This window comes from Megascapheus bottae, chromosome 3 (assembly GCF_031878675.1).
Source record: "Megascapheus bottae isolate mThoBot1 chromosome 3, mThoBot2.hap1, whole genome shotgun sequence".
NCBI classification, from domain to species: domain Eukaryota; kingdom Metazoa; phylum Chordata; class Mammalia; order Rodentia; family Geomyidae; genus Megascapheus; species Megascapheus bottae.
This window is the reverse complement of record NC_143511.1, coordinates 59,170,075-59,193,093: the sequence shown is the minus strand read 5'-3', so window position 1 is coordinate 59,193,093 and position 23,019 is coordinate 59,170,075. Positions and strand designations below refer to the sequence as shown.

At 49.9% G+C, this 23,019-nt stretch overlaps 1 protein-coding gene across 1 annotated transcript; it reads left to right on the top strand.

The window, feature by feature from the left end:
* The first annotated feature begins 1,033 nt into the window (after positions 1–1,033).
* Rpp25l (ribonuclease P/MRP subunit p25 like) lies at positions 1,034–2,490 on the top strand. The gene is made up of 2 exons (XM_090329128.1): positions 1,034–1,109; positions 1,667–2,490. The coding sequence occupies exon 2, from the start codon at positions 1,706–1,708 to the stop codon at positions 2,195–2,197; it is 492 nt and encodes a 163-aa protein (XP_090185254.1). The 5' UTR covers positions 1,034–1,109; positions 1,667–1,705; the 3' UTR covers positions 2,198–2,490.
* Positions 2,491–23,019: the final 20,529 nt, after the last annotated feature.

Sequence of the window (23,019 nt, the reverse complement as noted above, 5' to 3'; positions counted from 1 at the left end):
GTGTGGACTTCTTAGTTGAGGGTGGGCTTTGGTGGGGAGAATGGAAGTAGGAAGGGGCAGAACTGTCAGACTGCCTAGTGGTGGGACCAGGGACACACTTAAGGCTGCTTTGGCTTTCTGAGAGACAAGTGCTCAAAATGCTCTCAGATCATTTGATGCACACAGGACATTTATGTGTCCTTTTATTCCAATTTACCAAGTACCCTGTGAATATCAGGTGCCATGCCAGGTAGGGAGGACAGAGGAGGACTACTTATTGTTTGCCCTGCATGGGCCATTGAGGAGACTATCAAGGAAAAGGGCAGTCCTGCCACGTGGGTAGAGTCCTTTCAGACACAGAGTAAGGAACGGCAGGGGGAATGGCCCTGGTGGGTGGTAAACAAGGGCTTTAGGCGCCAAGGGGGCAGAACAGTACGTGCAAAAGCAGAGAGGAGCCCTAAAATTTCTCTCTCTCCCAGAAGGAGCACCCAAGCGGTCTCAGAGGTTGCAGGAAGGGAATCTGGAAGGCCGGGGAGCCGGCTGGGAAAGGGCAGGGGCGAAGGAGTCTGGCACCCCGAGTGTCTGCTGCCCCCCCGTGGTCTCGGCGAGGACCCCGGCTCCCGAGCCGCCGCCGGCCACCGCAAACCAAGCTGTCCACACGCGACTCCGTGGACGGGGCGGGGTGGCGAGGACGGCGCAGGACACAGCCCCTTCCCGGGGCCAGCGGCCTCCGCGCCCCCTAAGCCTTCTCCCCATGTCGCAGCTGCGGCGTGGATGCGGCGTGGATCGTTAGGAGGCACAGGGTAGGGTCGTAGCCCGGAATTCAGCAGCTCGGGATGCCGTCGGCCGCCGCGCCCGCCCGCCAGCCCGGGGCGGCCCCGGCTCGCTCCCGCGGGGTCGCGCGCCGCCCCTTCCCCGCCTCGGCGGTCGGCCGCGCGCTTCCCCGCAGGGCCCGGCCCGGGACGCCGCCCGGACCCCGCCCGCCGAGCGTCCCGCGGGCTCCGCGCCTCGCAGCGGCTCCCGGGTTTCCCGCAGGCCCCGCCCCTCCGGCGTGCGCGGCCCCAGCGCGCGCCGCGCCCGCGCGCCATCTTGGCTACGCTCTGAGGGCCGAGCGTGGTCTGACGGCCGCGGTAAGAGCCGGGTCCCGGCGGTGTCGGGGCCGCTAACGTTGGGGAGCACGGGCGCCTGCGACGGGGCTGCAGCTCCCGCAGAACTCTGGGAGCGGCGTGTGGCGGCGGACGTGGCTGAGGCCCGCCAGCGAGGCCCACGCAGCCCCCCGCGCCTCCGGCCTCCGCACCCGAGTTCCCCAGGAGCCCCACCCCGACCGAGGCCCCCCGGGCGCTGAGGCTTTGGGTTGGGGGGACTCTGTGGGGGGCTCTTGCTGTGTGCTGGAGTGCCCGAGGTGAAGGGGGTGGGCCCGGCCCGCTGGGAGCAGGACTCGGCCCAGTCCTTAGAGACCCTGTCTTGTTCAAAGTCCCGGGGTCACCAGTCTGGACCCTGCTCCAAGGAGCCCGGAATAAGAGTTCCCAGACTTGGGGAGCTTGGAATAATGGGGTCCAGCCGGGTCCCCAAGAGCCTGGTATTTGGGGAGTTAGGTCCTGTCCCCAGGGGGGTGGAGGGAGGGAGGTGAGCTGGCCCGCCATGGCCTGGAGAACATTCCTAGCTCTCCTCTGTTACTTTCCTACAGTGAGTAGCCAGATTGGATCGAGCGGCCACTGCCAGCAGGATGGAGCACTACCGGAAAGCCGGCTCTGTAGAGCTTCCAGCACCTTCCCCAGTCCCCCAGCTACCCCCTGACACCCTGGAGATGCGGGTCCGAGATGGCAGCAAAATTCGAAATCTGCTGGGGCTGGCCCTGGGCCGTTTGGAGGGTGGCAGCGCAAGGCATGTGGTATTCTCAGGATCGGGCCGGGCTGCTGGGAAGGCCGTCAGCTGTGCCGAGATTGTCAAGAGGCGGGTCCCAGGCCTGCACCAGCTCACCAAACTGCGATTCCTGCAGACGGAGGACAGCTGGGTCCCAACTTCACCCGATGCAGGCCTAGACCCCCTCACAGTGCGCCGCCATGTGCCTGCAGTGTGGGTACTGCTCAGCCGGGACCCCTTGGACCCCAGTGAATGTGGCTACCAGCCCCCAGGAGCACCCCCTGGCCTGGGCCCTGTACCCAGCTCCAGCTTTGGTACCCGGTCCCGAAGGAGGGCTAGAGACACTAGATCCTGAAGGTCTTGAGGAGAGAGGTTGTTCTTTAAACCTGGATATCTGTGATGGATGGACCTTCCCTGAGAACCCCAGCAAGGCTAGGTCCACAGAATTTCTGCTCTTCTTTTCCTCTGGAATGTAGGCAGGGTCTGCTTTGAAGAACTACAGGGGTGGAGTCTCTTCTGAGTTTTGGATTGTTTGAGAAGGGCTTATTGTCCATCTAACTAACAGTATATTTGATACAGTCCTTTTGATAGAAGTCCAGGGAGGGAAATAAAGTTTTAGCCCATTTGTCTAATAAACTTTGGCTTGGCCTGCTGTGTGAAAGTGTAATTAAAAAAAAAAAAATGGGAGTCTCACCAGGCCCTGATGGCTCATGCCTGTAATTCTAGCTACTCCGAAGACAGATCTGAGGATTGCTGTTCAAAGCCAGTCTGGGCAGGAAGGTCTGTGAGATCCATATCTCCAATTAACCGCCAGGAAACTGGAAGTGGCACTGTGACTCGAAGTGGTAGAGTGCTAGCCTTGAGTGAAAAGGCTCAGAGACAGTGCCCATCCACTTGAGCAACAGCACCACTTCCAGCTTTTGTGTATGTGGTTCTGAGGAATCCAGCCCAGAGCTTCATACATGCTTAGGCAAGCACTTAACCTTCCACTAGGCCACCCTCCAGACCCTCGCGACGTCTTTTTTTTTTTTTCCTTTGGGCAGTCCTGGAGCTTGAACTTAGGGCTTAAGCACTGTCCTTAGGCTTTCTCAAAGCTAGAGCTCTACCCCTTTGAGCTGCAACACCACTTCTGGCTTTTCCTATGTATGTGGTACTGAGGAATTGAACCCAAGTCTTCATGCATGCTAGGCAAGCACTCTACCACTAGACCAAATTCCTGGCCCTTTGTCTTAATTAGGCCTCTGGATGGCTGTTGTCACCTCCTTTGGGTTGGCTTAGGGACTCTGCAGATCAGATAATTTCCCCCCATCTCTGGCATATGTTATAGTATAATAAGACATTGGACTTTGACACTAGCCTTCCTGGATTTGAATTCTGGTTCTGCCAGAGGTTACTCCCTGTGACTTTGACCAAATTACTGTTGAGGCCTTAGTATTCTCATCCTTTATAGTTTACTTCATAGCATTCTTAGGATTAAAGAGATGTATTTTATGCTTTGATAGTATTTGCACATGAAGAACTATATAAATGTTCATTATTTCTACACATAAATTATCTTTACATATAACTTACTCCATTTACAAACATGCTTGTTTGTGGGACAAGGTCTGGCTGCCATAGGCCCTTGAAGTCATGATCCCCTCCTGCCTTTGCCTCCCAAGTCCTGGAATTACAGATGTGCACCCCATACCTGGCTTCAAGCTTGCTTTTTTTTTTTTTTTTTTAATTTGTACAGCTGGGTTGTGATATTCCCATAATGCTCCCTCATCTCAACCAGTAGCTAGGCACAGTGGGGAACACCAGTCATCTCATCTTTACAAAGAGGTTACGATCAGAGGATGATGATTCTAGACCAGCTGAGACAAAAAAAAAAAAAATAGTTCACTAGACTACATCTCAAAAACCTGGGCATAGTGGCATTTACCTGTCATCTCAACTATGTCAGGAAATATAAGTAAGGAGGGTCACGAAGCTGGCCTGGACAAAAAGCAAGGCCCTATCTCAAGAAAATAACCAGTTCAAAAAGTGCTGGAAGTATGATTTAAATGGTAGAGCTGCCTAGCAAGAACAAATCCTGAGTTTGAACTCTGGTACTGTTAGAAAACAAAAATGTAGGTAAATTTCATATTTTTCAAATGTTTGATCTTTGGCTTTTTAACCCTTGTTGGTCTTTTTCTGCTTACCTTGGCCCTGGACTCAGATTCCTCATGATGAGGTTATGTGTGAGGATTGAATCTGTTGAGTCTCCCAGGGTTCTCAAGAGTTCAATGAGTTGAGTTACATGGGTGCTCAGTTATGAGGAAAACAGAAAATTGGGGTTCTGCTGGGTTCACAAAGTAGAACTAACAATTTGAGGATGTTGAAGTGGTGGTTTCTTGAGAGCATGCAAGAGAGGGGTGGGGCATTGCCGGGGCCAGCCGGCAGCAAACCAGGGTTCGCAGATTGGGGTTCCTGAAATAGGGGGCAAGGACTAGGAAGAAATAGAAGAGAGACAGACACACCGGGTCCGGGATGTCTGCAGTCCAGGTAAAGACTGCCGCGTTTATTTTCCACTCCAGCTTCTTCCCTCCTTGAGACCCAGGGAACCTCCAGGTGTTACATTCATATGGTAAATCTCAGGTCATTTAAACAGAATAAGGCCAGAAAACAATAAGACAATAAAGCCATTGTCTGATGCAAATCAAGGTACAGTTTGATTCCACTCTGGCTCCCAACAGGGCATTAGGAAAGAATTGTGGGAACTGGAGATCTTAATATGGGTTTCGAAGATGAATAAGGTGACCACAGGGCCAGCAGGCTGTGGTCAGAACTCAAAACATACTCTTTGCTTTTCAAGATAGGTTATCCATTGAGTAAGGTGGAAGAGACTGGGGCAGGTGGTGAGGATTCAGTTGCTGTCCCATAAGGCCCTACAATGCAGAGGGTCCTGAACGTATCGTACATCCCTGAAGGTGATTATGGCTTCTGTGAAGACTTAGGCATCCTTAGAGCAACTGCTTGATCTCTTCAGCTAATTCACAGTTTGGAGTTTTGGCTTTCTCTCAGCTTCTATATTCTATCAGCCCCTCCATTCCTCCCTCCCTCTCTTTCTCTCTTCCCCTCTTCTTCCCTCCTTCCCTCCTTTCTTGCATTGTGGGGCCTATACTGGCACTAACTTTTAATCTTCCTGCCTCAGCCTCCCCAGTGTTGGAATTGTGAGCATGCGCCCATATCCCTTTTTGGAATTCACTGTGTCTTCTGCCATCAGCAGTTCTTAGTGCCATTGGGTCTCCAGAACTTTGAGATCAGAATGTCTTGCAGATAACTGATGTTTGACTCAGCATCCCATCCTGCTCCACTTTGCTGTGGCCACTGTGGCAGGATCAATGTGACAGGCCTGGCGATCTGTGCTGAAGGGATGATTCCAGTAAGGTAGCACTGCAAGCTGCAGAGGCCTATGATGGACTCCAGGAAGCACCTGAGTTCCCCAGGATGATGAAAAAGGTAATGTGAGTGGGAATAATGCGTTGCAGTCCCTGGGAACACAGGACCCACAGCTCACCGAATCAGGACATAGGCCATAGACTGAGGGAGAAGTAGGTTAGCATCTAGGAATTTTCCCTTTCCCTGTTCCCAAATGAGACCCATGCAGGAATGGCAGGAAATGAGAGGGAGAAGACTTTGGAGTAAGAAAGCCTGCTCAAGTTTCAGAGTTTTATTCGTTACTCCCCCATCTTCTTCTTAATCTCCTTACTCCACTGCAATGTGGCTTTTGTCTCTGACTTCTTAGAAAAGATTTTGCCTTGGCACAAAAGGTAAAGAAGGAGGGATGGCTCTTTCAAGAATTTGGAGGCAAAATGGCTCCTTGTGAGTAGAAGGAGTGTGCATGTCTATGCAGGTAGATGTGGAGGTGAAAGGTAGAACACTAGGAAGTTCCATCTTTGTGAAGCAGCAGTACAGCTGAGGATGAGGCAACGAAATTGGATGAAGGAAGAGTAAGACAGTTGGAATTGGGAGCACATAAAGTTAAAAGCCCCGTATAGAATGGTGACTGTGGACTTGTGTAATCAGTAAGGATGTGTGAGAACACAGAAAAAGCACAGATACGTTCTTCCAGACTTGTGAAGAAAGGCAGGCATGGTGCAGTGGCTCGTGCCTGTAATCCTAGCTACTCAGGAGGCTGAAATCTGAACATCAAGATTCAAAGCCAGCACAGGCACTAAAGTCTGTGAGACTCTTATCTCCAATTAACCACTAGGAAAGTGGAAGTGGCCCTGTGGCTCAAAGGATAGGGCAGTGCCTTGAGCTGAGGAGCTCAGGGACAGTGCCCAGGCCCAAGAAAGAGAGAGGCAGAAACAAAGAATATTGACCACTAAGAGATCAACGAGCTGGTCCCCAGTGGCTTAGGCCTATAATCCTAGCTCCGCAGGAGGCTGAGATCTAAAGATTTAAGTTTGAAGCTAGTCTGAGTAACAATATGTGAGACTCAACTAACACACAAAAAGCAGAAAGTAGCAGAGGTGTAACTTAAATGGTAGAGTGCTTAACCTTGGGTAAAAGCCAAGCAAGAGCACAAGGCCTTGAGTTTAAACCTGTGCGCGCGTGTGCGCGCCACACACACACACACACACACACACACACACACACACACACACACACACACACACACACACACACACACACACACACACACACACACTGTAAAGGAAGGGCCAGTCATGCAAACTGCATTGGAAGGGAAGTGAAGAGTGGAAGGACTTGAGTAAATGAATGGCCTGGAGGGGCTCATGAAGATGTTTCCAGTGAAGAGAGATGAAATGCCATAGCCAGGGAGGAATGGTGTGGCTACATTAGTTTCCTGGGGTGGTAGCAAAGCGCTACAAAGTAGCTTAGGACAACAGTAGTTAGAAGACCCAAATCAGGATGCCACCCAGGTTACTTTCCCTCTGAAACATGGAGAGAAATCGTTCCTTGCCTTTTAGTTTCTGGTGGTTTGCCAGCAATCTTTGCTTATTAAGTATACCACTCCAATCTTCTGTCATCACAAGGCATTTCCCTTGCATGTCTTCACAGCACATTCCCCATGTATGCATTTGTCCACATTTTCCTTTCTGTAAGAACACCTGCCATAGTGGATAAGGCCCACCCTAATGACTCCATTGTAACTTATCTGTGTTAGACTCTTAGAAGACTCGATTTCCAAATAAGATTACATCCTGGAGTATTAGAATTAGGATACCAGTATATCTTTTTTTTTTTTTTTTTTTTGGTTGGGGATAGGAGCACACACATGTATTGATGGGAGAAATCAGTGGTTTGAGAGTTTTAGAAGCAGATCGGATTTCTTTGTGTCCAATAGAGTTGGTAGCTGAGTGGCCTGGAAGAAAAATCACTGATGATCTAGTTGAGGAATTACAAGGCAGGGACAGGGGATGGTTGCCCATACTCTTACATACAACGTTATATATATTACCTTAGAAATGGGAACATCAGAATACAACATGTCTGGAAGTATTATATATCTTCCAAATCTTAAGCAGGCACCAAGTCCTGCCATTTTACCTCTCAGGTGTCTCTCCATTCTTAAGCTTGTGTTGGATTATGTGCTTCATTATATTTTTCTTATCTTTTTTGGGGGGGGTGTCAGTTGTGGGACTTGAACTCTGGGTCTGGGCGCTATCCCTGAGCTCTTCGTCTCAAGGCTACCACCCTACCCACTGAGCTGCAGTGCCACTTCTGGTTTTCTAGTGGTTAATTGGAGATAAGAGTCTCACTGACTTTAGTGCCTAGGCTGGTTTTGACCATGATCCTCAAATCTCAGCCTCCTGGGTAGCTAGGATTACAGGCAAGAGCCGCCTTGCCTGGCTGTGCTTCATTATCTTACAACAATCATATTAATTTACCTCCTTTACTCCCCCTGTCTCCCAGCTGTCCTCCAAACCAAGTTCCTGGATATCCTTTTGTTTAAAATACTTTCCCCAAATACCTTCATGGTTGTTTCCCTCACTCCTTTAAGTCTTTGTTCATTAGGGAATCAACTTTGTTTATTAAGCAATCAACTCTGTTGATTTCTTTTATTATTTATTTATTTGCCAGTCCTGGCTTGAGCTCAGGGCCTGAGCACTGTCCTTGGACTTTCTCAAGACTAGAGCTCTACCACTTGAGCCTTAGCACCACTTCCAGCTTTTTTCTATATATGTAGTACCAAGGAATTAAACCCGGGTCTTCATGTATGCAAGGCAAGAACTCTACCACTAGGCCAAACTCCCGGCCCTGTAAATTTCTTTTAAAACCAGAAGCCTTCATTGTGTGTGTGTGTGTGTGTGTGTGTGTGTGTGTGTGTGTTTGTACTGGTCCTGGGGCTTCAACTGTCTGTATGCTTTTTGTTCTCAAGGCTAGCACTCTACTACTTGAGCCACAGCTCTACTTCTGGCTTTTTGCTAGCTTATTGTCGTGAGTCTCATGGAGTTTCCTGCTCAGGCTGGATTTGAACCATGAGCCTCATATCTCAGCCACCTGTGTAGCTAGGACTACAGGAAGGAGCCACTGGCACCCAGCCAGGCTATCTTCTTTTTTTTTTAATTCCCTTTAATCTGCTGCTGCTGCTGCTGCTGATGCTGTGTGTGTGTGTGTGTGTGTGTGTGTGTGTGTGTGTGTGTGTGTGTACGTACATACGTGCATGTACTTTACCTTCTAACTATAATTTACTTCTTTAAAATCCAAATGTATTCACCGGATAATGTAAAAGGACTCTCTCGTTTGGTTGCTCCCATGACTCAGTCCATCTTTTTGGCCTATTCTCCTGGGAATCTGTCCTTTGACCATACTAATGCCTCACTCCCAAGGGCAGTGAGATTTTCTTCCTCCCAAAGACCTTTCTTTGCCCTTGACATTCTGCCTTGGAAATCATTAACAGTGTTCAAAGAACACCTGTGCTAACCTCTGAGCTTGGGGCTCAGCTTCCCACCCCTACTGCTTTGCTGGCTCACAAGCTAGCTCAGGAGTCAGGCCTGATTTGGGTGTCTTGGGCTCCCATATTGGCCTTGCATTGGCTAAGTGCCCTGACTGAGTGTCTGTGCTTGGCCACAAGGTGGCAGCATATGCAAAGGGATTTCCCATCCATTCCCTTTGCCTGAACTGTCAAAATTCCTAGAAGCCTTAACACAGACTTGAAATTTGGTTCTAAATAGGCTTAGTGACCTCTCAGTTGTTCAACAAACAGATTATTATTGGCTAGATGAGAAAGCTAGTCACCAGACTCAGAATCAACAACCCTATGTGAGTTATAGTCAGATAATAGATGATAGACAGCAGACTGATAGATAATGTCACTATCCTCAGGAGTGTGACTGAGGTGCACAGATTCAAGAAGTTCAATACTGCAGAAAACAAATCCTTTAGACAAATTTATTTTTTTTCCTTTTGGTGTAGGTCCTTTGCTTGAACTCAGGGCCTGGGTACTGTCCCTGAGCTTTTGTGTTCAAGGCTTATACTCTGCCATTTGAGGTAAGGCTCCATTTCTGGCTTTTTGGTAGTTGGTTGGAAATTGAAAGACTCACAAACTTTCCTGCCTAGGCTGAGTTTGACCTTCAACCCTCCAGTCTCAGCTTCCCAAGTAGCTAGGATTACAGATGTGAGCCACTGGTACCTGGTAGACAGACAGATCTTCAAAAAGTATACAGTGTCTGTATAAAATCTTGAAAAAATAGGAGAAATACAGAAAAGATATTCAAAGAACAAGATGTCATGAGCCAAGTGAGAAGAATAGAAACAATGCCAGGAGTGGTGGCTCGTGCCTGTAATCCTAGCTATTCAGTAGGCTGAGATCCGAGGATCGCAGTTCAGAGCCAAGCCCGGGCACTAAAGTCCATGAGACTCTTATCTCCAGTTAATCACCAGAAAATCAGAAGTGGTGCTGTGCTCAAGAGGTAGGGCAGTAGCCTTGAGCTGAAGAGCTCAGGGACAATGCCCAGGCCCAAGCCCAGAGTTCAAGCCCCATGAAGGGAAAGGGAGCAGGAAGAAGGCAATTCAGAAGTGAGTGGGGACTGAACTAACTAGAAGGCCTGTGTGCATAGCCAAGGAACTTGGACTTTATCTTGAAGGTGATGAACAGTCCACTGAGGCTTTGAGGAGGGAGTGAGGTAGAATGTCAGGTGGTGTCTTTAGTGTAAGAATTCTGTGCAGTGGACTGGGGGCATGGGGCAGAAATAGCCGGGAGGAATCTGCTCCAGGGATCCAAGGAGAGATGGGAAGGTAAAAAGTATGACCTGATCAGGCCCTGGAGGAGTTCCTCCCTACTTACAAGGGCATCCATGTTCTGTGCTGTTCAACGTTTCATATGTGGTCCTAAGCTCCCCCCTTTATATCAGCCACCACAGCCTCTCTATTCCCAAGGTTGTATCCTAGCTCCTTGAATTATTTTGGCTGGAACCAGGATCTGTCATCTTACGGATGTAGGCGACAACATCCTAGGTCCTTTGGTAGATCTTTCAGCTTTCAACTCACCCTATATCCCAGTCTCTCAGTGTTACCTTTTCATAGGTCCTCAGGGGTGTGGCTCCTGTACCGGGGAGCCAAGGTAAGCATTATTCACTCCCTGCCATAGCCCCCTACTTGGATGTGGGGGTGTGAGGGTGACCCCCTCAGTAGGCACAGGTGTATAACTGAAGGAAAAGGCCTGATAGTGGGAGACTACAAGTTGGTGTCTGGGAAGCAGGGGAGCATTTTATTGCGGGTTAGGGTCAGAAACTGCAAGGTCAAGCCTACTGCCATGGCTGTAGACTTCAAGCAGGAGGCACCAGAATCAGGTTTTGAGCAAGGCTTGGGAGAGTCACCTTCATTTACAGCCTTATGAATATGCACAGAAACCTGTTGAATTATGCAGACAGAGAAAATGTAAATGCATATGCAGATTTGATGCTGCCCTCCTTGTTGTTATGGAAACCAGAAAAGGAGGGAGCAATACCTTAGGGAGATCAGGACACTTCTTTCATTGCTTTATCCAGTCCTGTCCTTTCTATCTCTTCACCTCAGTGTTTGTCTCCTTTGGTGCCTCTTTCTACCTGTTTTAATCTTGCATTTTTCCTCTCTCTCCTCTTTTTCAGCTCTTTTCTTCTCTTCCTTCTCCTCATCCTCTTCCTGTTCTCAACTACTTTTTTCCTGTTTTCCAATCTCTGAATTTCAGTCTTTATTTGCCTCCATACCATTGTTGCTTTGTAACTGAAACACCAACTGACTTCCTGTCCCTCTTCGTTTTTAACTTCATGTCTATCAGTCCTTCTGCCTTTCTCTGACTCTGGCTCATCTATCTCTTTCTCCATGTCTCTGCTATTAAGACTATGCCTCTGCAAGTTCCTGTTTCTTGATTTCTCTCCAGGCTCGCTCTCTCTTTTGCTTGCTCTCTCTTTCTGAACCTTTTGTTCTGAAACTTGTCTCTATCAGATGGGAAGGACAGGAAGCTGCACATCTGTCTTTGCCTGATGACATATTCCACCCCAACCCGACCCGGCTGCCCACATGTTCAAGGATTCCTAGGAACTCTCCCCACAGAAAATCCTGTTTCTGATCTGGCCCCTGTCATACTGTTGGCACAGGATCCCCATGACAGGCCCAGGCTGGCTGCCAGGACACCAGGACTCCTGACCCAGCTTCTGCCTGCTATGTGACCCTTCCCAGTGTTTCTTCCTCTCTAGGTTTGTACTCACTGAGTGCTCTCCTTGAAGCTGCTTGGCACCTTGAGGCAATGAAGTGTTGGGAATAGGAAAACAAGGGGAGAGTCTTACTTGCTCACCCATCTGGCCCTCTGCCTAAGAGCTGACGTGAAGAGCCTGGCTGGAGCCCAGGTGTGGGGGTGTCTGGGGCTAGTTGAGACCAATCCTGGCCCCCCAGAGAAGAGTCCTTGTTGAGCTACCAAGTTGAGCAGCAATCTTTCAGTGGTACACCACTTCTTGTTTCTGTTTGATGAACACCTCTTCTGTACCATGGCCTCTGTTTTCACAGAACGATTGTGATATAGAAATGAAATCTGGACTGCTCTGCTTCCTTCTCATCCCTGCTCCCCTGCTCCTCCCTACCCCCGCTCCCCACCCCTGGATCAGGAGCACTGGTCAGGTGAAGAGTATGGACTGCAACCTCACAGTTTTCTGTTACCTGACAACTTCAGTTTGGGAGGGCAAACGTGGGCAGCTGCCAGTCATGGAAGAAATCTGAGAGGGACAGCCACAGTAAGAAACAGTGACAACAGAAACTAGGTGGATTAAGCTAGTATGCTTCCCCATACCTAGTATAGGATGAGGTATGAGGGTTCTGGAGTTTTGTGGGGTTATTTTTTGTTGTTGTTGTTGTTCTTGTTGTTTGTCTGTTTGTTTTTGATTCTGGTCCTGGTACTTGAACTCAGGGCCTGTCCCTGAATTTCTTTGCTCAAGGCTAGTGTCCATCCACTTGAGCCACAGCTCCATTTTGGCTTTTTTTTTTTTTTTTTAGTAACTAATTGGTGATAAGGTTCTCATGAATTGTCCTGTTTGCGCTGCCTTTGAGCCTCAGTCCTCAGATTTCAGTCTCCTAAGTAGCTAGGATTACAGGTATAGCTACCAGTGTCCATCAGTTCTAGAGTATTTTGAGGGCAGGGAAGTCACCCTGTGTTGGAGGTGGAGGGGTTCCCCTTTTGGTCTTGGCCTCTGGGAAGGTTACCTCACCTCTAGGCAGGCAGTAAGCATGCGGGATCTGGCATTGGGCCCAAGTATGGGGGTGGCTGAAGCAGTTAGGACAAGTCCCCCTCCTCCAAGCCCCCAGCTCTCCTCCCTGGCCAGGAAGGACCACAGACATGAGAACTCTCCTCACTGACTGATTCACCCATGCTCAGGCTTAGGCGTGATCCTGCTGCCAGGACTTCCCTGCTTGAATTTAAAAGATCCCTGGACACCTCTACCCCAACCCACCCCAGCATCAAACAGGGCTGTCTAGAGGACTGCAGGTCTGCAAGGCCAGATGCAGAGAGCAAAAGATCAGGGCAGAGGTGGTGAGAGACAGTTAAAGACTGAGGGAGAGGAGATGACATCGATGGAGAGGAAAACTTAACAGTGATGGCGACAGACGTGGGTTGGGAACAAGACAAAGCTAGCATATGAAAGGGGTTGTAGCCTGATGCTGGGGGCTCATGCCTGTAATCCTAGCTACTCAAGAGGCTGAGATCTGAGAATTAGAGTTCAAAGCCACCCAGGCAGAAAAGCTTGTGAGGCCTTTATATCCAATTAACCACTTTCAGTGGATATAAAGCTGAAAGTGGAGCTGTGGCTTAAGTGTTAGACTTGAGCCAAAAGCCCAGAGACAGTGCCCAGGCCCTGGATTCAAGCCCCAGCATTTGGCCCAACAAAGCAAGGGGTGAGGTTGGCAGCTTATAGCCTACCAAGCCAAGTGCTAAACACTTAACTGTATTATTTTATTTAACTCAATCTTCCAAGAGTCTTAGGAAATAGGTCCTGTTATCATCCCATTTTACTCCTGAGGTAATTGAGGCCCATTTTACTCCTGAGGTAATTTTAATTGAGACATGAAGTCACTTGCCTGAGGCCCTAAAGCCAGTAAATTATACCCCCCCACACACACCAGCTTGACAGAAAAGCCTGGGAAAGAGACAGACATAAAGACAGAGGTGGGGACAGATTTCCACATCAGTCTTCCGAGGAATCTGGAAATCCTGGAATCTTCAGGCAGCTGTGCAGGGGAAGGGCCTTCCCATCAGGCTAACATGACTGCAGCTTCCGGTCCTTTCTGTCAGAGACAGAGGAAGGAAGGAAGGAAGGGGGGGGCGGGGAAGGGTAAGAAGCAGCAGAGCAAGGTGAAAGGGAAGGGATCGTAGACCACAGAACTTATCTCCTGCCACTTTGGTGTTGTGACCTGCCCCACTACTGCTTAAGATCAGCCAGACAATACCTTGCTCGGGGGACACAGCTTTAATAACTATTCTTTTTTTTCTCCATAGAGTTATTAAGCACCTGCTAGTTGAGGCTACTCTGCCCCCACATCTATAAATACTTCCCATTGTCTAATAATCAGCCCCCCCCTGCCCCCCCGCCAAGATCAGTTCTGCAAGTAGGGAATAAGACTCTTCAAAATGAGGAGGTTAACCTGGTATGCAAGGCGTCTGTCTGAGAATATACAAGAGGTCCCCAAGGGCTGACTTTGGGTGCCATCTGGTTGGAGGCCCCTTCTAGTTGGTTTGGGGAGAAGGGTCAGCAGCCCAGCTGGTGGGGGCCTGCGAGAGCCAAGCTGTCAACAGCAGGGAGGACCAGGGGTGAGAAGAAAACCAGGAGCTGTCCTGGGGGAGCCAGGGAGTTGGCGTTATGGTTTCTAATGTCTTAGCCCTGGTTTCAATTACTCTCAGGATCCCTAAGGGATCCCAACCACTGCATGCTCCTGAGCTTGAGGGAGGCTCAGCAGCCTCCTGGGAAGACCAGGGCCTCAGGGATGCAAGCCCAGGGACCCTGAGCCTTTTCATTCTCTTCTGCCCCTATCCTGACTGAGAGAGGCCCCTAGACCAAGCAGGGGTTCTGGGAAGAGCAGAGAGGCTGGAGAGGGAGGGACGTTTGTTAAGGCCCTGTGAAGGAGTCTGCAGTGTTGGCTACAGCCTGGCCCCACCCTGCTGCTGGCTTTATGTAAAGCTCAGGGCTCTTGGTCCTTTTTAGTCCCGTAACACCTCTCATGAGGTGGAAGAGACTCCAGGTACTCCTATCTAAGAGGTCACCATATCTTTCTTGTGTTCAGGGAGTCCTTCATATTCCTATTTCATTTTTTTTTAGGTCTGAGACTAAGACTCAAACTCAGTACTTTATTTATTTATTTATTTATTTACTTACTTACTTATTTTCTTAGTTTGCCTTTCCTGGAGCTTGAACTCTGAGCCTGAGTGCTCCCTTAGCTTCTTTTATTCAAAGCTCTTCCACTTGAACCACAGCACTACCTGTGGATTTTTGAGTAGTTTATTGGAGATAAGGGTTTTACAGACTTTCCTCCGGGGTCTGGCTTTCAACCATGATCTTCAGATCTTAGACTCCTAAGTAGCTAGGATTACAGGTATGAGCCACAGACACCCAGCTAGTACCTGGTGGTTTTTTTCTTGGCTAATGCTGCATTAATCCAGCCATGCCCTCAACCCCCTGTTCTAATTTTTAATCACAGGTCCCAGAGTTTCCTCTCTATCCTCTGCTCCTCTTATCACATTCCCTCCCCTCTACCTGATGTCCATCTCATCTCCCACTATGGTTAAAATGCCCAACTTGGCCTCAGACTTTGAGGAAGGCCCAAGTTTCCTAACTAACAGAGAGAGCAGTGCATCTCCAGCCAGCTAGTTCTCACTCAGTAGTTTGAGACTTGTCTCCTTCCCCATTCTTGCTCCCGCCTAGCCATCATTACATAGCCCCCTCCAAAGTTGAACATGTCAAGGCCATCCTCTCCCAGCTCTGTGAATGGTTCCACCATCTCCCAATCTCTCATGCCAAAAACCTGGGAGTCGCCTGTGCTTTTGTACACAATGTTCCCTCTGGGCCTGGCACACAGTAGGCGCTAATAAATGTCTGTTGGACTAAGTTTAATTCAATTTTCTCTCTTGGGCTCTCCCTCTGCCTCTTTCTATTTCCCTGGGACTTGATGTCTCTAGCATTCAGTCTCAAAATTTCTAAATTATCTCTGTCTTCCAAGTCACCACAGTTGAGTTTCCTGGAGGAAGTTGAAGCCTCTTTTATTTTTCTCCCCCTGTGCCCCAACACAGGGGCAATCACAGGCTATTCAGGGGTAAAGCCATAAGAGGTGAAGGAAGAGGACTGATTTGGGCAGGGGTGGGAGGGCACATGACCCTCATCTCTTCTTGGAAATCCCAGCCTTATTATCAGCAGCAGGAGGCTGATAATGACTATGCTGGCACTAAAAGGGGACAATCCTTTGAGGATAGATGCCTCTTCTGTCAAGAAGAGGGGGAGGAGGAAGAAGGAGGAGGAGGAGGAAGGAAGGAAGAGGAGAAGTAGTTATGGAGGAGGAGGAAAGATCAGAGCCCACTAGGGTGGAGAGGAAAAGCTATGTGTCTCTGAGCAGGGAATCAATTTCATGCAAATTTTTACAAAATGAAAAATTGCATCTGTGATTTTTGCAAGTCTGTTTCCCTATTCTTGCCTTCACAAAACAGTCTTCTGATCTCAAATTTCCTTGTCCCCCCCATCCCTCACCCCCAATCCCATCTGGATTCTCTGTTCCCTCTATGCCCACCTGTTTCTCTTTCCAAACTTAACATTGCCCCAGGATCACCCCCACGGGTGGGGCGAGGTGGTCTTGATAAATATTAAAGCATGTATGCAGAAATTTCCCCAAGGGTTCATAGGAGCAGATGGAGAAAACTAATTTGAGAGACCCCCAAGGCCTCGTCCTTACTTCTTAGCCCATGATCTTGTCCCAAGTCAGGTTGGAGGTTGGATCTTACCCAGCAGCCTCGGTGGTCTTGCTGACACTCAGATGTGCCTGTGCTCCTTAACTGCTTTCTTCCTTTCCCAGCCCCTCCCTCCATGGCCTATTCACCAAAGGCATTCTAGGATGTGGCCTCCAGAGCCTCTTGAGCTTCCTTAGCCTGATTTCCAGGCCTTTGATTAATCCCTCAATGGTTACTGAACCCCTTCCTTGATAAATGCTGTCCTATTTGTTTGTGTTATTCATTCCATGTTTATTTTAATCTATTTCAAAGTTAGGAATACTTTTTCTTCCCCACCCCCATGCCTGTGGGCTCCCCTGTCCAGGAAGTGAGAGGCTGGGAGGGATCTCCCCCATGCCTGCCTGCCAGCTCACTGAGCCACAGGCATTGATGAGCCTGGAGGTTCAGCTGCCATGCCTTTAGGCTCACTGGTCTGGGCAGTGATGGGCCAGGAGGCACCAGCCCCATAAAAGTACATGTTCTTTTTTTTTTTTTTTTTTTTTTTTTTTAACTAAACCTGGGCATTGTCCCTGAGTTATTCAGCTCAAGGCTACAGTCCTATCTCTTGAGCCACTTCCAGTTTTCTGGTGATTAATTGGAGATAAGAATCTTGTGGGTAAAAAAAAAAAAAAAGAATCTTGTGGCCGGGAGTTTGGCCTAGGGGTTAAAGTGCTTGCCTAGCATGCACGAAGACCCGGGTTCGATTCTTTGGTACCACATACATAGAAAAAAGCCAGAAGTGGTGCTGAGGCTCAAGTGGTAGAGCACTAGCCTTGAGAAAGTCCAAGGACAGTGCTCAGGCCCTGAGCTCAAGCCCAGGACTGGCAAAAAAAAAAAAAAAAAAGAATCTTGTGGGCCAGGCGCTGGCTCACACCTATAATCATAACTATTCAGGAGGCTGAGATCTGAGGATCAAGGTTCATAGCCAGCCTGGGCACAAAAGGACCTGAGACTCATCTCCAACTAACCTCTAGAAAAGGGGAAGTGGGACTTGGATCAAGGGTAGGGCTGTAGCCTTGAGCTGAAGAGCTCAGGGACAGCTCCCAGACCCAGAGTTCAAGCCCCATGACCACACACACACACACAAAAAGTCTTATGGGCTTTGTAGTACCTGGGCTGGCTTTGAACCTTGATCCTCAGATCTCAGTTCTCTGAATAACTAGGATTACAGGCATGAGCCACCGTGCCCAGCTGGAGGAATGCATATTCTATGCCAGACCTACTGCCTGGCATCAGAGCACAGGGACCTCCTTCATGGAGGTCACAGGCATCACACAACTAGCTAGGTAATTTATTTTTAATTTTAGTTAAAATTTTTTTTATCAGTCCTGGGCCTTGAACTCAGGGCCTGGGCATTGTCCTTGAGCTTTCTCAAGGCCAGTGCTCTACCACTTGAGCTATAGCACCACTTCTGGCTTTTTCTGTGCTGTGGTACCAGGGAATTGAACCCAGGGCTTCGTGCCTACTCGGCAAGCACTCTACCACTAGGCCCAAGTTTTTGAATTTTTTTTTGTTGGTCATGGGGCCTGAACTTGGGGCCTGGGTGCATTCCCTGACCTCTTTTGCTCAAGGCTAGCTCTTTAGCACTTTGAGCCACAGCTCTACTTCTGCCTTTTGAGTGGCTAATTGGCGATAAAAACAGGGACCTTTCTGCCTGTGCTAGCTTTGAACCTCAGATCTCAGGCTCCTGAGTAGGTAGGATTACAGGTGTGAGCCACTAGTGCCTGACCTAACTAGGTAATTTGACAACACACTAACCATTCTTTTGCCCAATACTAGAATTGAACTCAGGGCCCCAAGTTTGCTGGCAAATGCTCTACCACACTAACCATTATTAGGTAAAAGATATTATGGTACTAGGGGAAAGGACAAATGGGCTTAGTGTAGGCCTCTCAGGAGAGACACTTCGGTTGGCTTTCTCTTGTCTAAGGAGACTGGGGAGTCAGATTGTGGAACAAAGTACTGTATTTCTTTTTCTTTTCTCTCCTTTTATAATAACCACCTTTCTGTCTGCTCTGATGAGAATGTGAACCCCATAAGGGAGGACAGTTGTACTTTGTTTTTGAGACAAAAAAGATAAATTATGCAAATATTGAATTAGAGCTCAAATTTAGTTTTGCCTGTTATAGAGCTTTGTCTAAATCAAATCGTTCAGTATGTCTTTTGTATCTGGTTTGGTTCTTCCTCTTTCTTTGCTCACCATTTTGTCTGTGAGATTTGCTCATGTTGTTTTGTGTAGCTGTAGTGAGTTCTTTTCTATTGCTATGACTGTATCACACTTGATGTCTCTGGTTGTGTCTATTGGAACTATTAGGAATAGAGCTGCTGCTATGAACTTTTTTTTTTTTTTTGGTGGGTCATGAGGCTTGAACTCTGCCTTGGCACTGTCCCTGAGCTCTTTAGCTCAAGGCTACAGGCCTACCCTTGAGCCAAGCCCCACTTCCCGTTTTTTTAGAGGTAAACTGGAGATAAGAGTCTCAGGTCCTTTTTGTCTAGGCTGGCCTTGAACCTTGATCCTCAGATCTCAGCCTCCTGAGTAGCTAGGATTACAGGCAAGAGCTACCACTCCCAGCTGAACTTTCTTAGTGAGTATATTTGATCATTTATTTGGGGTATATATCTGGGAATGGAATTGTTGGGTCTTAGAATATACATATTTTCCGCTTAGTAGATCCTACCAGTGTTACAAAGCTATTGTAACCATATACAATGCATAGGATTTTGTTGTTTCGCATTCTTGAGGGCAGTGTCTGGTTTGCTACAATATAAATATTGTACCTGGCATAGGGTAGATGCTTAATATTTATATTTATATATATATTTATTAACTGACTTATGACCAGGAGAAGCCATTAGCATTCCAGGGACTTCTCTTGGTCTGGCACTAACTTACTAAGTGACTCTGGGCAAGGCAACTCCCCTTCCTTGATACATTTCCCTGACTGTAGCATAAAAAAGACCAACACTGAAGGCTTTTCCTTCTAGTGCCAGCTGGGTACTGTGAAAGCTTGACACCTGTTCTTTCACTTATTTCACTATGTTGCTTAAGATCGGTGCCTACTATGTGCCAGGGTGGCGAAGGTGTGATCCGTGCTGTGCTATTTTCAGGTCCTCAGGGCTAGGGGTCACTGCCTATCTTGTCCCTAACTCATCTTCCCAGAGCCCGCTCCTCCTCCCTTCTCTGTCAGCCCTGACCCTGGTGGGAGGGGGTCTGGACTGAGCCTGTGGATGGAAAATGTGATTAATAATCAAAAAAACATCCAAGAGGAAGAGACCAGGAAAACAACTTGGGGAAGGCTCCTTGCCCAGGGGAGGGGGGCCATGTCTTGGGCCTTGGGACAGCTTCGGCTGCCCTCCCCGCCGCCCTTTCTGGGCAGCTGCCACAAGAACCAGTATTTTAGCCAAAAGGGGGGAAACACCCTAATTATTTACTTCAAAGATGTTCCCCAATGTAAATTGTGCTTCCCCTAAGGGCTATTCTGATGCTCCTCTACCAGTGGTCTCTCTGCTTGGTTATGGGGGGGGGGGGTAGAGATTCTGGACCGGGGGCAGAGGAGGAATTTCAACATGAAATGTTTTGTTCATTAGCAGAGAACATAGGGGGAAATTCCCATCCTGCTTGGGTCTAGGCAGCTCAAGCGGACACTCCAAAACTATTTTGAAAAAAATGGAGTTTAGGGTGTTAAGTGAGGTGAGGGTTTATACTGGGGGAGGGTAACAAGAGACCTCACTCTTTTTTTCAGACTCCTAACTTGTAGGGGCAGGGGTCTGAACCTTAATCTTTCCTCCTTCCAGGGATTTGGTTCCCAATGCCTTAGATTGCCCTCAAAATTCCTTCAGAGTAAAACAGTAGAAACTGTGATCAGACTGGAGGAGGAGGAGGAGGAGGAAGAGGAGGAGGAGGAGGAGGAGGAGGAGGACATCAAAGAGAGGGAGGAGAGGCCTTGGATCTATCTGAATGAGGTAAAATTCTGATAGAATATGCTAGATTTGATAGGCAGGTAGGCAAACCTGGAGTAGAGGATGCCCTTTTATCAGAGTGGATTTAGGAGGGATGAAGAGGGAAAATGAGATAGTTCTAGGGTATGGGGGGGGTCTTCTGGTTAAATGCTCAGTTTCTCTCATTATGGCTAAAGCTCTTTCCCCTTCTCTACCTTTAAGAAATCTTTGCCCGTTTCTGGTGTGGGAGGTTGGAAGGGTCAGGGCACACAGAGGCAGAAACGTCTAGATAATAGGGTTCCAGGAGGAGGCTTGCAGAGTGGGGGTGTTGTGAGTGTACCCCTAGATGGGAGAGTAAGTTGTCGGGGGAGGGGGCGCTGGACCGGACCCTGGAGTTGGTGGGGCTCTGGGCCCCCCTCCCTGGCTCGGCCCAGGGCTGTGTTGGGATCGGGTTTCTCGGCGCCTGGAGCCTCCGCGAGGCCGAGCTGTTCCCGGGCCTCGGCCAAGCCGCCCCGGGCGCTGGCACTGCGCGAGGAAGCAGAGGGGGGGCTGGGGGGGAGCGAGGGGGGGCTGTGAGGGCGTTTACGTAACTGCCTCCCGAAGCCCGCCCCGACCTGCCAAACCCCAGTGAGACTGAGCGGGTGTGACTGCGTGTGAGCCTGTGTGACCCACGGGGTATACGGCTCTGTGTGACAGGGTGCGTGTGGTGTGTATGTGAGACTGCCACTGTTGTGCGTGCGGGGATCACGGACTTCCACTGTGCCGTGGAGAGGATGAACGTGGACATTTTGCAGCTTGAGGCTGCCTGCTTGAGGCTGTGTAACCCCCATACTGGGCACTTGCAGGACAGAGACCCCATGTGTGAGGGATGTATAGCCCAGTCCATGAGAGAGTACTGCAGAGCGGAAATTGCTGTACCATTTCCTTTACCAGGAGCACTGGTAAGGGGAGAAGGCAGAGAAGGAATGTGGGCTGTCCTTCCTTGGATGAGGGTCCTTGCTACCCAAAGGCTTGAGTCTGGTGAGAAGAGGTGAGCCAAGTTTAGGTCATCTTCCAGGGTGGAGTGTGCAGTCACAAGTCCTGGCTTTGCCGGGTGCCAGTGGCTCACGCCTGACTGACTATTCAGGAGGCTGAGAGCTGAGGATCGCAGTTCAAAGCCAGCCCAGTCAGGAAAGCCCATGAGACTCTTACCTCCAAATTACCACCAGAACACCAGAAGTGGTGCTTTGGCTCAAAGCAGTAGAACACTAGTCTTGAGCTGAAGAGCTCAGGAATAGTGCCCAGGCCTTGAGTTCAAGCCCCATGACAAGGAGGAGGAGGAGGAGGAGGAGGAGGAGGAGGAGGAGGAGGAGGAGGAGTCGTTGTGTCCACACATTCCCTCAAATTAGTGTGTTTAAAACTGTAGAGGGACTGGCATGTGAGAAGTGGTGGGTTGGGTCCCCAGCACAGCAAAACATGAAAAAGAAAACCCACAGCAAAACAATAAAACCTTCCAGGAAGTCAAAGTCCAAAACGTCCCAAATTTCTCAAGTCATCTCTAAATCTGGGACCCCTATGTCTTGCACAGCCTGGGGGCCTCACTTCCTGCCACTCCTCATGGGAGAGACAGATGGTGAAGACAGGAAGGCAGTCAATGTGCAAGTTGAGGTTGCCGAGAGTGCTGACATTCTGTATGTAAGCATACAGAAGGTAGGTGGCACAGAAACAGGGAGGCCAGAAGTAAGAGCAACCAGGAAAGCTGGATGGGAGACTGGGCTAGAAGACCAAATAGACCAAGCTTAGCTCTACACCCAAGGCAGTGGGGAGACACCCTGGAAGATTCAACACCAAGGCTTAGGAACACAGGAGCTAGAGAGCAGATATGAGAACTGACAAAGAGTGGGAAGCCATCAGCCGTCTGTGACCCCAGCTGAGACAGGAAGAAAGTGAGTTCCTAGCCAGGTGATGGGAGCGTGGAGAGGGAGCATGGCTGCCCTGCCAATTAGCCAGGCCTCCCCTCCCGCGAGCCAGAGGGGCATGCGTGTTCCTCGGCGACCGCCAGGTGTCGCTGCGGCCCCGGGGAAGCGCGCGAGGCTGCTGGATCCCATTTCGGGAGGAGAAGCTAACCGACTCCCCCCCCCCCCCCGCCCCTCCACTCTCCCCCCCATCCCCACCCCCACCCCCACCCCCAGGTCCGATGTGCGCCTCGCCCCATCCCTCATCGTCCCACACAAGTGCACGTCGCGCTCCTGGGCCTTTGACATTGGGTGGAGGCCCTGCACCCCGGGACTGCGGCAGTGAAGACGGCAGCCTCCGCGAACCCGAGGGGCACGCGGGGAGGTGGGGGGGAGGACGGGGAGGGGGAGGACGTTTGTCCGGGCAGAATGCCTAGCTGCTGGCAACCTTGCAGCCAGAGGCCGCGTGCGGACATCAAGGCTGCCCACCACGAGTCGCGGATCTCCACGGCCTTACCCACCCATTCCCACGTGGGGATGGACTGGTGTGAGGCCGGGGCGCTTTTCGCCCTCCACCAATGCCCAACCTCGCCCGGGCCTAGCTTCAGCACAGAGGGGACCCACCCCCCACACACACTCACACTCCTTCCATTCCGCCCCCCACCTGGGTCCCGGGCCGGAGCCGCACAGGCCCAGGCGCCGGGGAGAGGACACCTTCCGGCGGGTGAGGCGGCCTCGATCTCAGCAGGGCGCAGCTGGCTCGCCCTGGCCCGCCCTCTCTGCGCTCCCGCAGACCCCCGGCTTGTACGCTGGGGATTCTACCGTCAGGGAAGTGAAACTGAAAAGGCCCTGGCCATGGCGGGGAGGTTGGTT

Coding starts and splice junctions, on each gene's coding strand:
- Rpp25l (XM_090329128.1), top strand. CDS start 1,706: ATGGAGCACTACCGGAAAGCCGGCTCTGTAGAGCTTCCAGCACCTTCC.